Source organism: Malaclemys terrapin, chromosome 3, assembly GCF_027887155.1.
Source record: "Malaclemys terrapin pileata isolate rMalTer1 chromosome 3, rMalTer1.hap1, whole genome shotgun sequence".
Classification (NCBI taxonomy): Eukaryota; Metazoa; Chordata; order Testudines; family Emydidae; genus Malaclemys; species Malaclemys terrapin.
Window position 1 is genome coordinate 58,704,156 of NC_071507.1, and position 12,734 is coordinate 58,716,889.

The following is a 12,734-nucleotide window of genomic DNA, read 5'->3' on the forward strand; positions in this document are numbered from 1 at the left end:
TCCTATAAGCAACTTTCTCTCTCACTTCATCAGTAATGTCAACTGCTAGCACTGAAAAATCATAAGTCAGGCCTCAAAATAATGCAACTGAAAAAAATAATAATAAAATTGGTATTTTCTTTATTTTTCTGCTGGGGTTTGATCCTTTAGGATAAACTCAGGTCATGTTTTCTGTGCAGCCACAAAGATTAGAAACACAGTTTATTATTTTTTTTACAAGGCTAGCTGAAATTCTCACCTTATCACATGACTCCAGGAGCTGAGGCTTTAAGAACAACACCAAATATCATGCGACTTTCAATAAAATTACAAGAGTTGGCAACAATGAGGAATACCATCCCACTGAACATGCAGCCAAAAGTTGACTCAGCCACTCCTACTGGGGCCCAGATCTCTCCAGTCCCCCTCTGATCTTCATTGTCCCCATGCTCCTTAAAATATCTGGCATGCTCCCAGCTAGGCCCTTTCCACTGCACTGTTTCAGTCCTCTGCCTTCCTAATTGTCTCATATTTGCTTCACCTGCACTGATTGGCGTTCACCTTTGTATCAATCAGGTTCTGTGTCCTTGATCATAATTCAGCTGCCTGTTGATCTGTTTCCATCATTTTGAGTGCTGTCATTCACATGCATGTTTGCATGCTTTAATCCCGCTGATTGCTATACTTATGTCTGTCTGTTTGTCTTTCTGGAGCTTCCCACTGCATTGACTCTTCCATGTTCTCCACTCTAATCACCTTCTTTGCTTCACCCTCTCATCTTCACTCACCTCACCCACTCCTCCTTCAGGTTCTTCTTGCTCTACCTGTCCTCATTTTCTCACCCTTTTCCTACTTTGCCTGCCAGTGTGAGGTCTGTGCACCACAGAAGTTCTACAGGGCTTAAAGGCCTTGTACTGGCCCTCTGTGCAAGCATGAATTTCATTCTTTGCTCTCCCACTACCTCAGCCTAATTTCTATTAATCCAGTCTTTTTCACCCTGACCACTTTATTCCTCTCATATCTTTTTCTTGAACTGTTCCCCTTTTAGCTCATTCTGACTTTAATCCTGACCAAATTCATCCTGGGAACTCCATTTACAGTGCAGCACCCCACCCTGCTTATACCCTCGTCAATGCTCCACCTAGAGTTAGCTGAATTTTTTCCCTGCCAAAAATAGGATTTTGCCAAACTGATTTTTTTTTATGGGAAACTCATTTAACAAAGTTCTTTCTTTCTTTCTTTCTTTCTTTCTTTCTTTCTTTCTTTCTTTCAGGAAAATGAAAATGGTTATTTCAGTTCAAATATGTTTTTGTTTCATTTCTCAAAAACAGAAAAATTTCTACTTTTTATTTTGGGCTCCCCCACTCCTTTCTCTCTCTTATCTCTCTCCTCCAACTTCCCTTTCTCTTTCTCACCGGCCTCCTCCACACACTTTGGAAGGGGAAGAAGAAAGGGGAGGAAAAGTGGGGGAAAAGAATAGGGGTGTGTGTGTATGTAAGAACAATGAAGATGAGGAAGGTGAAGGCGTGGTGCTATTACACTAAATGATCTAATGTGTCATTTCCTCTCCAATTTCGATGGTAGAATATAAGATCTTAAAGGGAATCTTACTGAAATGCAGGGAGTGTACCTTTACGGCTAACACACACAAGGGTCGCATGGGAGATATCAACAGGGCACTAAACTAGGACTCAAGAGATGGGCTATTGAAAAAGAGATGTCTTTACAGCAAGAACTGGTAAAGCTTTGAGACAAATGTATGTTTGGCCAAACTCTTAGCCTTCTTGCATTCATTAGCCTTTTGCCCTGACACAAGCCAGCTTGCATTCCCTCAGCATTTGCCCGGGGAAAAGTTGCACCTACATTTGACAAAGATCCGATTAGTCATTAAATGCTTCTCCTTCTTAACATTCAATCATACTCAGGGGCTGGATGTTGGAGCTCAAGTTCTCTGATTACTGCAGCCAATTTCAGGCTAAGAATAGTTGGTATCTTATCCCTAGAAAGACGGAAAGTTGGAATGAAATAACCTACTCAACAAGTCTGATCTATCTTCCCCCTAATCCATCTGCTCCACACACACATCTGCTGGAATGTTAACCCCTAAATTCCCCACAGGTACTCCCTAATGCTTGAAAAGAAGGGATGGGGACATTTGTATATTATGTTATAATAATAATACATAGCTCTTCTACATAGTGTTTTTATCAGTAGATCTCAAAGTGCTTTACAAAGGTCAGTATCATTATCCCCATTTTACAGATGGGAAAACTGAAGCACAGATAGCTGAAGAGATTTGACCAAGGTCACCCAGTAGGCCAGTGACAGAGTAGGACCTAGAACACAGGTCTTCTGAGTCCCAGTTCAGTGCTCTATCCAAAAGGCCACATGCCCTCCACATTTGTCCCTGCTAGCCAGGAATGAAAGTGAGGTCCACAGAAGCCCTGGGAATTAACCGTTGCTGCTGGCTTTTCAAAGTCTTTTATTTCCTAATTTGTTTAAATGAAGCCATGGGCCTAGCTAAGATATCACAAAAGCAGGTTGCACTATGCTGTGGCTACAAGATTGCCTGGTATGTACTCAGTGGGGAAAAAGTGCTGGAAGCAAAACAGGGCTGAACTCAAAAAGGGGAGCTGAGACCATTGAGAGGTGAGATGCCGTTTTGTTTTGTTGTGATCCATTCATTTTAGTGCTCGTGCAAAATAAGAGATTAAAAGCATGGGACCGAGGCAGGCATAATCCATACGGGAGCCATGCATACTTTCCTCTTCCACTCAAAGATCTACCAATGCACTTCAGTCTTCCCCTATAGCACCTCTGCTATTCCATTTCTGGCTCCCATAAAGCTCTTCCAACGTGTCTCAGTCTTGACCTGTAAAACCTCCTGCAATTCCAGTTTTTTACAATCCCAAAGTTGAGACTTGCAAACTCATTTCATTTTGGAAAGACAGCATTTCTAAATGCGTAGCACACAGACTCCTATGTGGGAGAATCTCCTAATTTCCTGGGACATTTTTAATCTCTAGTGAGACACTTTAGTAGTAACCTTAAGTTCAATATCCATTATCTGAATCCTTGCATTAACATGATGGAGTTATTTGTCTGCTCTTCCTACCCAGAAGGAAAAGGGTAAGGGAATAAATATAGAAATGATTTGGTCAGAGGAGGTGTTTTGCGGTGTCTAGCTCATAGTCAAGAGTTGGCAGGGAATGGGTTAATGGCACCAAACTTGCGCTTGTTATAATTAGGTTGCCAGTGGACCCCTATAAGATGGATTGTCTAGCCAGGGATGAGGTAAGGTTGGTTTTGGATTATGTAATGTGAAAGCAACTGTATTTATTGCCTTTCCCAGAGTGTTTATTTCCAGATTTTTAAAGGCTTAGACTCCTTTAACTGTAAAAGGAAATGCATAGTAGCAACCTTAGCTTAAAATTAATAGTTTTTTGCCAGTTTATTTCCTTGTATGGTTGTTGGCTTTTTCAGGAGCTCTACAGGGTCCTCCATTCCCTGTAACTCCTTCTAGCTCACCCAGTCCTGCAGAGTTTAGGAGCATTTAAAAATGCCCAGCTTTTCCCCCACTCCTCAAACACCACTGCATGTGGTACTGAAGAACTCCACTGACACCCTCAACTATTCCTTATCAAGCAGAGTTATGTCTACACTTAGGGTGGCATGTAGTGACTAGGTACTACATGTGTAGCTACACGTCGTAGTGAAAGGCTCTGGCAGTGGGGGAAGCTCCAGCAGCTGCTTGGGCATGCCGCAGACCGGGTAGGATAAAAACCGTGGGCATGAAGAGCACTTGTGTAAGCCATATCTCACCATCCACGCTGCTGTTTGTACCCATGCTAGCTGAGCATGCAGTGTCTGTAGTCTACACTCTGTCGTGAGTGTACACATAGCCAAAGTGGATGTTTATATTCTCTCTAAACCACCAGAGAGTAGCTGATCAGCAGGGTCATCCCAAGGCCTATGCACCATTTAAGTCCCACTTAAACCCTCAAAATGGTGTTTAAATGGTATATAAGTCTTGTATTTGTCAGGTGCACACATAGGTGAATTTCATCTAAAGGGGCCATAATCATTACAGTTACATATAACAAGCATTAACAGCTTTACTCGTTTATAACCTATTTTATTCAAATATGGACCAGACAAGAATTTTCCTGGAGATTTAACTGTGTGGAATGTTCAAAGAGGCAGCAATTAGCTATTTAACCAAGAGGGGCACAAAGAAACATGAGAAACTAATCAAAATTTCAATGCAGGGCAATTTGTTAATGACTTGGAACTCAAATGTAGTTTGGTTAAGTTTCTTCAAACTTTCCAGAAAAAAAAACATAGCCTTCAGGGGAAATCTAGTATTTTTTTAAGCTCAATCAATTTTGCTAGGCACAGCTGTAGCTGCATAAAGGCTAATAATACGCTTATAAAGGAACCTGGTTGCAACCTTACCTATGGAAAGGTGATCATCTTTCCATAATACCTCTAAAGCCAAGGATTACATATGGTTCTATAAATGTACTTCAGATGTCCCACCCTGCATGACATTCAGATGAATATTCCTGTAATAGAAGAGCTCAGCGTGGAAATAAGTAGTAGGTTCAAGCACTGTAGGGGTTAAGCAACTAAACTCAGAACTAGTTCTCTTGCATCTGAAGAGGATGATCTTGTTTTCATGAAGTTACCCAATCTTTAAAGTATTTCATGATACTCTGTTTGAAATGATCCTCCCTCCCCCAAACTTATTACTGGTCTGATGTGATTGATGGCAGCACTTAAGAGTCCCCATTCCTAAAATCAATGTAGACACATTTTCACTCTGGGATATTGATGACTCTTTGATTATCCACAACACGGGTAGCTGTGAGATGCCACTTCAATCTTTACTTTGCTCCATCACGTGGGGGAGTCTTTCGCAGCTGCTCTGCACTTTGAGCACTGTTAATCACGGAACACCGCACTCAATGATAGGGAGTTAGCGCAGACCCAAAAGGGCTCTTTAAAACCACAGCTGGGCAGAATCCCTAGGGCTATGTTCAGGCTACTAATGGGCTACGGTTCGGTTCAGACAGCAATAGTGATAGTCGATTTCATTGGAGGAGCTGAAGGCACTTTGCAAACATTAACTGATTTCTGTGCCTCACCCCCTCAGCATTCAGAAATCAGACTTATCATTATGTCTTTGCAAGCTGAGGAGAAAATCTCATGAGACCAGGCTTGTCTATGAGACGTGTACTATGTCCCTGCTTCCACATAGGCCAGAAAGTGTGGGAGTGAGGGGTGTGAATACTTTAGAGAAGCACATTAATCACTGACACAGACTCCACAGAAGGACAGATACAGTATTAATCAGCAAGAGTAACTGGGCAACATGAATGTACATGTGCAAACTGGGCTACTTAGCAGAGGGCTCCAATAGTAAAATCCGAACAAATGCGATCTCCCATTTCTTGCTGTGCTTTTTTTCACTATTATTGTTTATAGGGTGGCTGACAATCTGCAAAACACAGAAGATGCTATGATCTCTGCCCTAGTGGCATTGTATTCTAAGGACTAAATTATGGCTATCCCAGGCAGTGGTGTGGAACATGCATTGAAGAGGAACATTGCCCAAGTTGTGGTGGCTGGAGGTATAACGCCTCTAGAACCACTGGGGGGAAGCGCAATCAGAAGCGGCTCTAGATTGAACATTCTAGAGATGGCAGGTACAGCACTCCTGCCGCACTACCGAATGTACCTGAGGTGCCCCTGAGTATCCTGCCTGTGTCTGTGCAGAACACATCCGCTCTGATACTAAATGTCCCAGGTAGGTCTAGGTAGAAATTAGAATGCACCTGCTGGGTGGCCCAATTTTCCAGGCATCTCTGGGCGATACTTACTTTGCCTACAGTGTTCTAAAAGCAATGAGCCAGTTCCTCAGCTATGGCCAAACTGCAGAGACCCAAATTGTGACGTGTGTGTGTGTGTGTGCATGCACGTGCACACGCAAGCAAAGGTGGCTTACTGCTCACCTTTACACTGCTCTGATATTATTGCTTCTCTGTGCAGGCTGGTGATAGAACAGCCTGTGGGTGGCTCTAATTTGTGCTGACTGCAATGGCTACCCAAGGCCAAAATACACCTGTAGGATTGGCGTGGTTTAGGGGCATGACAACTACACCGCCTTTCTTCTGGCCATGCCATTTTCCCTGCTACCCTGGCAACAGATGATTGAGTGGTGTAAGTGTCTGTGTCTGCTCTACTGCTGGAAGATCACTTGTACATGGAAATGATCCTCCCTGAGATGGTTACACTGGCTTTAGAGACTGGTTACACTGGCAGTGTAGTGCAGAGCAGCCATACTGCACCTGAGATTCTGGTCTAGCATGTCCAGGAAGAACACACCTTTTTGAACTGCTACATAAGCAGCCAGGCTCAGGCATTATCCACATGCCATCCTGGTGATTATTACATGTATGTCTGGTTGAACACATCTACTATTACTTAATGTTCCAGGAATACTCTGCAGATACCATTGTCATCAATGTAATGCTAGTGAGGTATGACAGCACAGCACATGTGAAGGAATGCCACCAGGGAAAGAGCTGTGTGTGAATTTCTCAATCGTGTTGTATTTTAACCTTGTCTTCTGTGACCAAATGCTAGAGATTTGGGGGGAGGAGGGTCACACAAAGGTTGTTACTGCAGGTAATGAGGTGCCATCAGTTGTCTCTGTTGAATATCAGCTACAAAGTAAATACCTTACATATAATTGTTCCTGTTGTTTGCCAGTATGGTAACAGTATGGTAAATCTGCTGAAGCTGCAGAACAAAGGGGAGAGGGATGCAGTAGGCAAAGACTTCCTATCTATATCTGAGTCTGCTGAAGGTCTTAGCTTTGACCCAGTCATACAATATGACAGTATATCAATACATAACTGTCAGCAACAAACCTCGGCCAGCAGTTCTTAACTAGATGGTCTCTGGCTCCGTAGTTTTATATTTCAAATCTCAGGTTACTCTGGGTGAAATCCTGAAATTCTTACTCAATTTCCACTCAGGCCTTATTCAGGCAAAAGTCAATAGGGATTTTGCCTGTACAAAGACTGCAAGATTTGAATGGCTGGACCTGATTCTCTTTTAGTCTAAAGCCACTTTAGAAACACTCTAGCAGTGTAAATGGGCCTTAGAGTGGGAGTAAGCTAGAGTGGCAATAAGTTGCCTGAGATATAAATGAGACTCAGGCTTATTATATTTAATTTGCCTTTTTCCCCACTATTCTAAACCATCAGGATGCTGTCTGAAGACATGCGTGTGATAAAAAATGTAAAGGCTGCTTCTCAGTTACATGTAGAACACGTAAACCGGGCATGAGCCTGGTTCTCCACTGCCCTGCGCTTTGTGCCATCATGTATGCCAGTGTAACATGAATGCGGAGTGGCTGTAGGTAGAACACCACCATTCTGATTTAATGGTGCTTTTACATCTACTTTGCTCCAGGGTTGCATTAGTGTAAATGACTGCCCAAGATGCACAGCAACAGAGGATTAGACCCATTAGCGACCACCCATATTGCAAAGCCCATTGTCTTTTTCCATGCACAACTCCATATTTTGCAAACACAACTCAGGCATATCTTTTGTTTTTATATTCTATTCATTTGTTGCAAGGTTGGGACTGTTTGGTTTTGATTGGATTTACCAAAACAAAGTTGCTCTTCTAATCCAATCTCACACCTTCCCACCACGCCTCTGCATTTATTGCAGATACTTCTTTTCCACCCCATCTGAGAAAGGTGGTCACATGCAGAAATTTCCAGCAGATGAGATCTCTGCATTTCAAGGATCCATCCTTCATAGTGTAGGGAGAAGGAGAAAGATGGCTGTCTGCCATCTGTATGCACCAAAAGCAGACTGTTGTAGGTTGGTATTGCAATGTAAACATCATCATCATCATCATATCACAATGCAAATTTCCCGACCCTCATGAAACAATGTCAAGGCTGCTGGTCCTGAGCAGGGCAAAGTTGAGGGTCATTTGGCAGACTCAGTCAGGGTTGGTTCATACAGGCTGAGGTTTATGTTCCTGGAGCTGTTCACCCAGCCTTGGTTACACCATATACACTCTGAATTTGGATACAAATACTTTGGGAGGAACAGGCCAGGCTGGTTTTATTTACTCTTGTTCCCTTCTGTAACTACAGGAGAGATGGACCTGAAGAAAAACCTTACGTCTGAGCACTTCTGACCTTTGAGGAAGTTTGGATCTAGGTCTGAACTTTACAGATCAGGCCCATCTCCACTGGTAATTAACAAATGGTGTATCTGTTTCCCATTAAACTCTAACCTAATTTTCTTTTTTTCTTAAAGGATGATCCCTGCTACAAACAAAGCCTTTGTGGTAAACAACCTTGTATCTGGAACGGGCTATGACCTTTGTGTCTTGGCCATGTGGGATGACACTGCCACGACACTCACAGCCACCAACGTCGTGGGGTGTGCCCAGTTCTTCACCAAAGAGGACTATCCTCAGTGCCAATCCATGCACAGCCAGTTTCTGGGTGGGACGATGATCTTAGTCATTGGAGGCATCATTGTGGCGACTCTACTGGTGTTCATCGTCATACTCATGGTCCGGTATAAAGTTTGTAACAATTCCCAGGGGAAGATGGCCAATGTCAGCAATGTCTACTCACAGACTAATGGAGCTCAACCTGTTCAAAACGGGGTCCTGCCCCAAGTCAACCCCAAAGTGGTGGTAAGAAATGAACTCATGGAGTTTAACTGTGAATCTGTACAGAGCAGCATCTCCTCCTCTTCTAGTTCAGTGAATAGCCGCGACTGTGATGATTATAGCCTCCAAAGTGAACAAGGCACATTGTCCAGTAAGTGGAGGCCTCCTTCTAGGTCAAAACATAACATTGATCGGCTAATGGGAGCTTTTGCCTCCCTGGAACTGAAGTGTCAAAAAAAGGAGGACACGGTAGACTCCAGAACTTCCACAGTGGCCCGCCACTCGGACAAAGAGCCGCTTCTGGGCCAACAGGAGTCAAAATTCCGTAGTCTCCTCATGTTACCACTGGAGGGGAAAACTAAACGTAGCCATTCTTTTGACATGGGGGACTTTGCCACATCTCAATGTTGCACCTACCCCAAAAAGATAACCCATATTTGGACAAAGCGCAGCCTCTCGGTGAATGGCATGCTCTTGCAGTATGACGACAATGACTTAGCAGGGGCGAAAGGGACTTATGGGAGTTCAGAATGGGTAATGGAAAGCACAGTGTAAATAAGAGCTTCTCCCCCCTCGCTTCTCCCTAATTACATCAAATGTAATAAAATTTGGTTTTGTTGAAAAGCCATGAAAATGAAAAGGGGGGAGGGAATATGCTCAACCATGTTGGAGAAAAGAAAAAAGAGAGAGAGAGAGAGAGGTAAATAAAAAAAATAAGATAACAAAAGAGGAAAAAGGTAATGAAATGCTAATAAGCACCTGTGGCCCCATTAATGTCCGGTCCCAACAAAACGGAGTGTGAACATTTCAAGGAATTTACCAGTCGTTGTAAGCGTTGCTTTCCAAAAGTCTCCTGGCCTCCCGGTGACCCGACAAACAAGCTTAAACGAGGATTAAAGTGGGTTTAGCAGCACATATTTAATTCAAAGGGTTTGGGGGTTTTTCCTTCCCTTTTTGGTAACCTATGAAGTACACTCTCGTGGATAGAAGACTGATGCAAGTATGTCACTGGCTGTAATTGTGCGTGTCATCACAGAACTACACTAAGGGCATCTGTGGGGACAGAACAGATCGATTTTTCAGCTTAATCTCTTGGTGTTATCAAAAACATATGGAAATTTCTACCCCGTCCCCCATTGTTGAGCTGAGGGGGTTTTTGGTTGGGGTGGTTTTTTGCAGGAAAAAGGGATTTCTTTTTTCCTTTTTGTTTTTATTCTATCATCAAATCCCTGTGATGAAACCAAGGATATGTACAAAGATTAAACTCTCGATGTGTACTGTATAACCCGCCTTCAACACCACCCTTTATGTCCTGGGAAAATGAAATCTAGGGGGCTAATAAATTTTAAAAATAATCATCTTTCTTCCATCTCCTTCATGGTCGCTGTTTGTCAAGGCAGATTGCAACAGCTATTTATATCAGTGGGGCTTTTGCTATCCCGGAGGGGGGAAAAAATTCAAGATTTCATATAAAAGACAAGAGAGAGGTGAAAACAAAAGCTGCTCCAGTGAACTCTACACATTATTAATACAAATTGCTGCTGGCCAAGATTATTCTGTCACCCTGTTCGACTGATAAAGAAAATGCAGACTTTAGCTCGTTTGCCACAGAAAGCTCTTTGTCCAGTCAGTCGCCACAACAGGGCGTGTCTGTATCAGTAGCATTGCAGGAAGTGCAGGTCTCTGAGCAGTTAAGGGGATTATAAGTGTAATGGGGATGTTCCTATTTAGCCACGGAAAACAAGTTAGAATTGGATGTCTCAGAATAGATGGTCTCCCAAGTGTCACTTGCATCTTGCCCCTTTACCTATTCCCAGACCTCTGTCCCATCCCTTGCAAAGGTACTTGCTACCTGAGACCAATGGTGGTTCTTTATGGCTTGTAAACTGATTTTCAAGTTCCTTTTGGGGGAGCATTGCTGCGGTTCTGGGAATGTTGTGGGTGCACGTGGTCCATCCACCTGACTCCATTGTCCTTAGTGACTTTAATGTGATTTCCAATATTTTGGTGGCTACAGCAACTGTCTTTATTTAATTTGTTTATTTATTTGTTTGTTCCCAATGATCTGTCAGCTGGGAAGCATTTTGAAATTGCACATTATTATTATTATTTTATAACAGACGTGTGGAGAAAGGTTGTAAGGCACAGAGGAAAACCACAAAAAAACCTCTATGTATTTTTTTTTTTTTTTTTTTAAGATTCAGAGATATATTGTGACATGGCTATGTACTTGATCTTGTATTTGTCATGTTTCTTACTTCGAGTTTTAGACAATGACATCCCTGTGATCAGAATATTATTTTCTTTTTAATTTTTCTTTTTTTTTTTTTTGCTACAAAATGTACAGTAAAAACAAAACATTCCTGGGGAAAAAAGCACCTTCTTTTCATTTGTTTTAATGTCTTGTGTTTTGCTTTGAAACCTGAAGAAGTATTAATATTTTTAAAGAAAGAAAAAGACCTTGAGACACTTTCTCTCTTTGTTGTTTCGTGTGCTGAAAGATATTTTTCTTTGGGTGAAATTCATCTCTAATCAGAGGTATTCAGTGGTGAACAGGCCCTTTGCATAAGGATGAATATCATGCTCTGAGAACCTGATCTAAACTTGGCTATATCGCTTAGGAGTGTGATGTATCTACACTGCATTTGGGAAGTGTGATTTCATGGTTAGATGTACCCAAGCTCGCTTTGATCTAGCTAGCTTGAGTAACAATGGGCATGAAGCTGCAGCAGCACAGGGGGTGGTATAGGTTAGCTTCTTGAGCATGTCCTCAGGTGCTGGGCAAGCAGGGCTATCCTATGCTACTACCTGTGCTCCCTCCTATTGTGGCTCAAGCTAGCTTTGATTTAGCTAGCTCAGGTATATCTACACATGCTGCAATCACACCTTCTGATTGCAGTGTAGACAGACCCATACACAGTTATGCTGGTATAGGCCCTAGCCTGGATGCAATTATGCTGGTATAACTGTACTTAGAGCAGTATAGCTTATGTCATTCCCCATAAGCTATACCAATATCAACACAGTTATACTGATATAACTTCATCCACCCTTGGAGGGTTTTGCCAGTTATCACAAGTATAACTATGCCAGCAAAACTCTCTTAGTGTAGACAAGGCCTTAGATACCTTTTAAAAGAAAAGCTACAGTCATTAATAATAATACTTCATATGGACCCAATCCTGAACTGTTTGCTGTAGTAAAACTCCCACTGACTTGAACACACTAGGCAGCTTGTGCATGGATGTGTAGTGTTCGGTGCAAAAGACTAATAACTAACATGTCCTGATGTTTCATGGTGTGTTGTGAGAGTTAAGTAATGTTTACAGCAGGGATCGGCCACCTTTGGCATGCGGCCTGTCAAGAAAATCCGCTGGCGGGTCGGGACGGTTTGTTTACCTGCAGCATCTGCAGGTTCGGCCGATCGCAGCTCCCACTGGCCGCAGTTTGCTGTTCCAAGCCAATGGGGGCTGTGGGCCGAGGGATGTGCTGGCCGCCGCTTCCTGCATCCCGCATTCGCCTGGAATGGCGAACCGCGGCCAGTGGAAGCTGCAATCGGCCGAACCTGAGGACGCCACAGATAAACAAACCATCCTGGCCCGCCAGCGGATTTCCCTGACAGGCCGCGTGCCAAAGGTTGCCGATCCCCGGTATACAGAGTGCCTCAAATATAAGGTATGAGATATACAGTGGGTCTGATCCTCCGCTGCTGTAAATTAGCATAGCTTCATCCACATCAATAGAGCTATGCCAATTGACACCAGCTGAGGATCTATTACTATTTATTATTAATAGCTAGATTGTTCATGAATTTCCAGAACAGATTTCAGAAACAAGTTGCCATTTCCCTGTCTCAATATCAGTGATTAGCACTTGTATTTCTCTAACTGGGAATTGACTGTTTACTTCCACTTCCTAAAGGAAGGCCATTCTGATGAAGATTTAGGATAAAATCTTGACCCCAATGAAGTCAATGGCAAAACTCCCATTGACTTCAGTGGGGCCAGAATTTCACCAGGCATTAGGAATCAAGCAGTTCA

At 42.9% G+C, this 12,734-nt stretch overlaps 1 protein-coding gene across 2 annotated transcripts in view; it reads left to right on the plus strand.

The window, feature by feature from the left end:
- Positions 1 to 12,042, plus strand: part of LRFN2 (leucine rich repeat and fibronectin type III domain containing 2) — a 208,616-nt gene extending 196,574 nt beyond the window's left edge. For both annotated transcript variants that reach the window (XM_054021511.1, XM_054021510.1), the window contains exon 3: positions 8,331 to 12,042. In XM_054021511.1, the coding sequence (XP_053877486.1) occupies positions 8,331 to 9,249 (919 nt within the window). In that variant the 3' untranslated portion in view covers positions 9,250 to 12,042. The remainder of the gene's footprint in view (positions 1 to 8,330) is intronic.
- Positions 12,043 to 12,734: the final 692 nt, after the last annotated feature.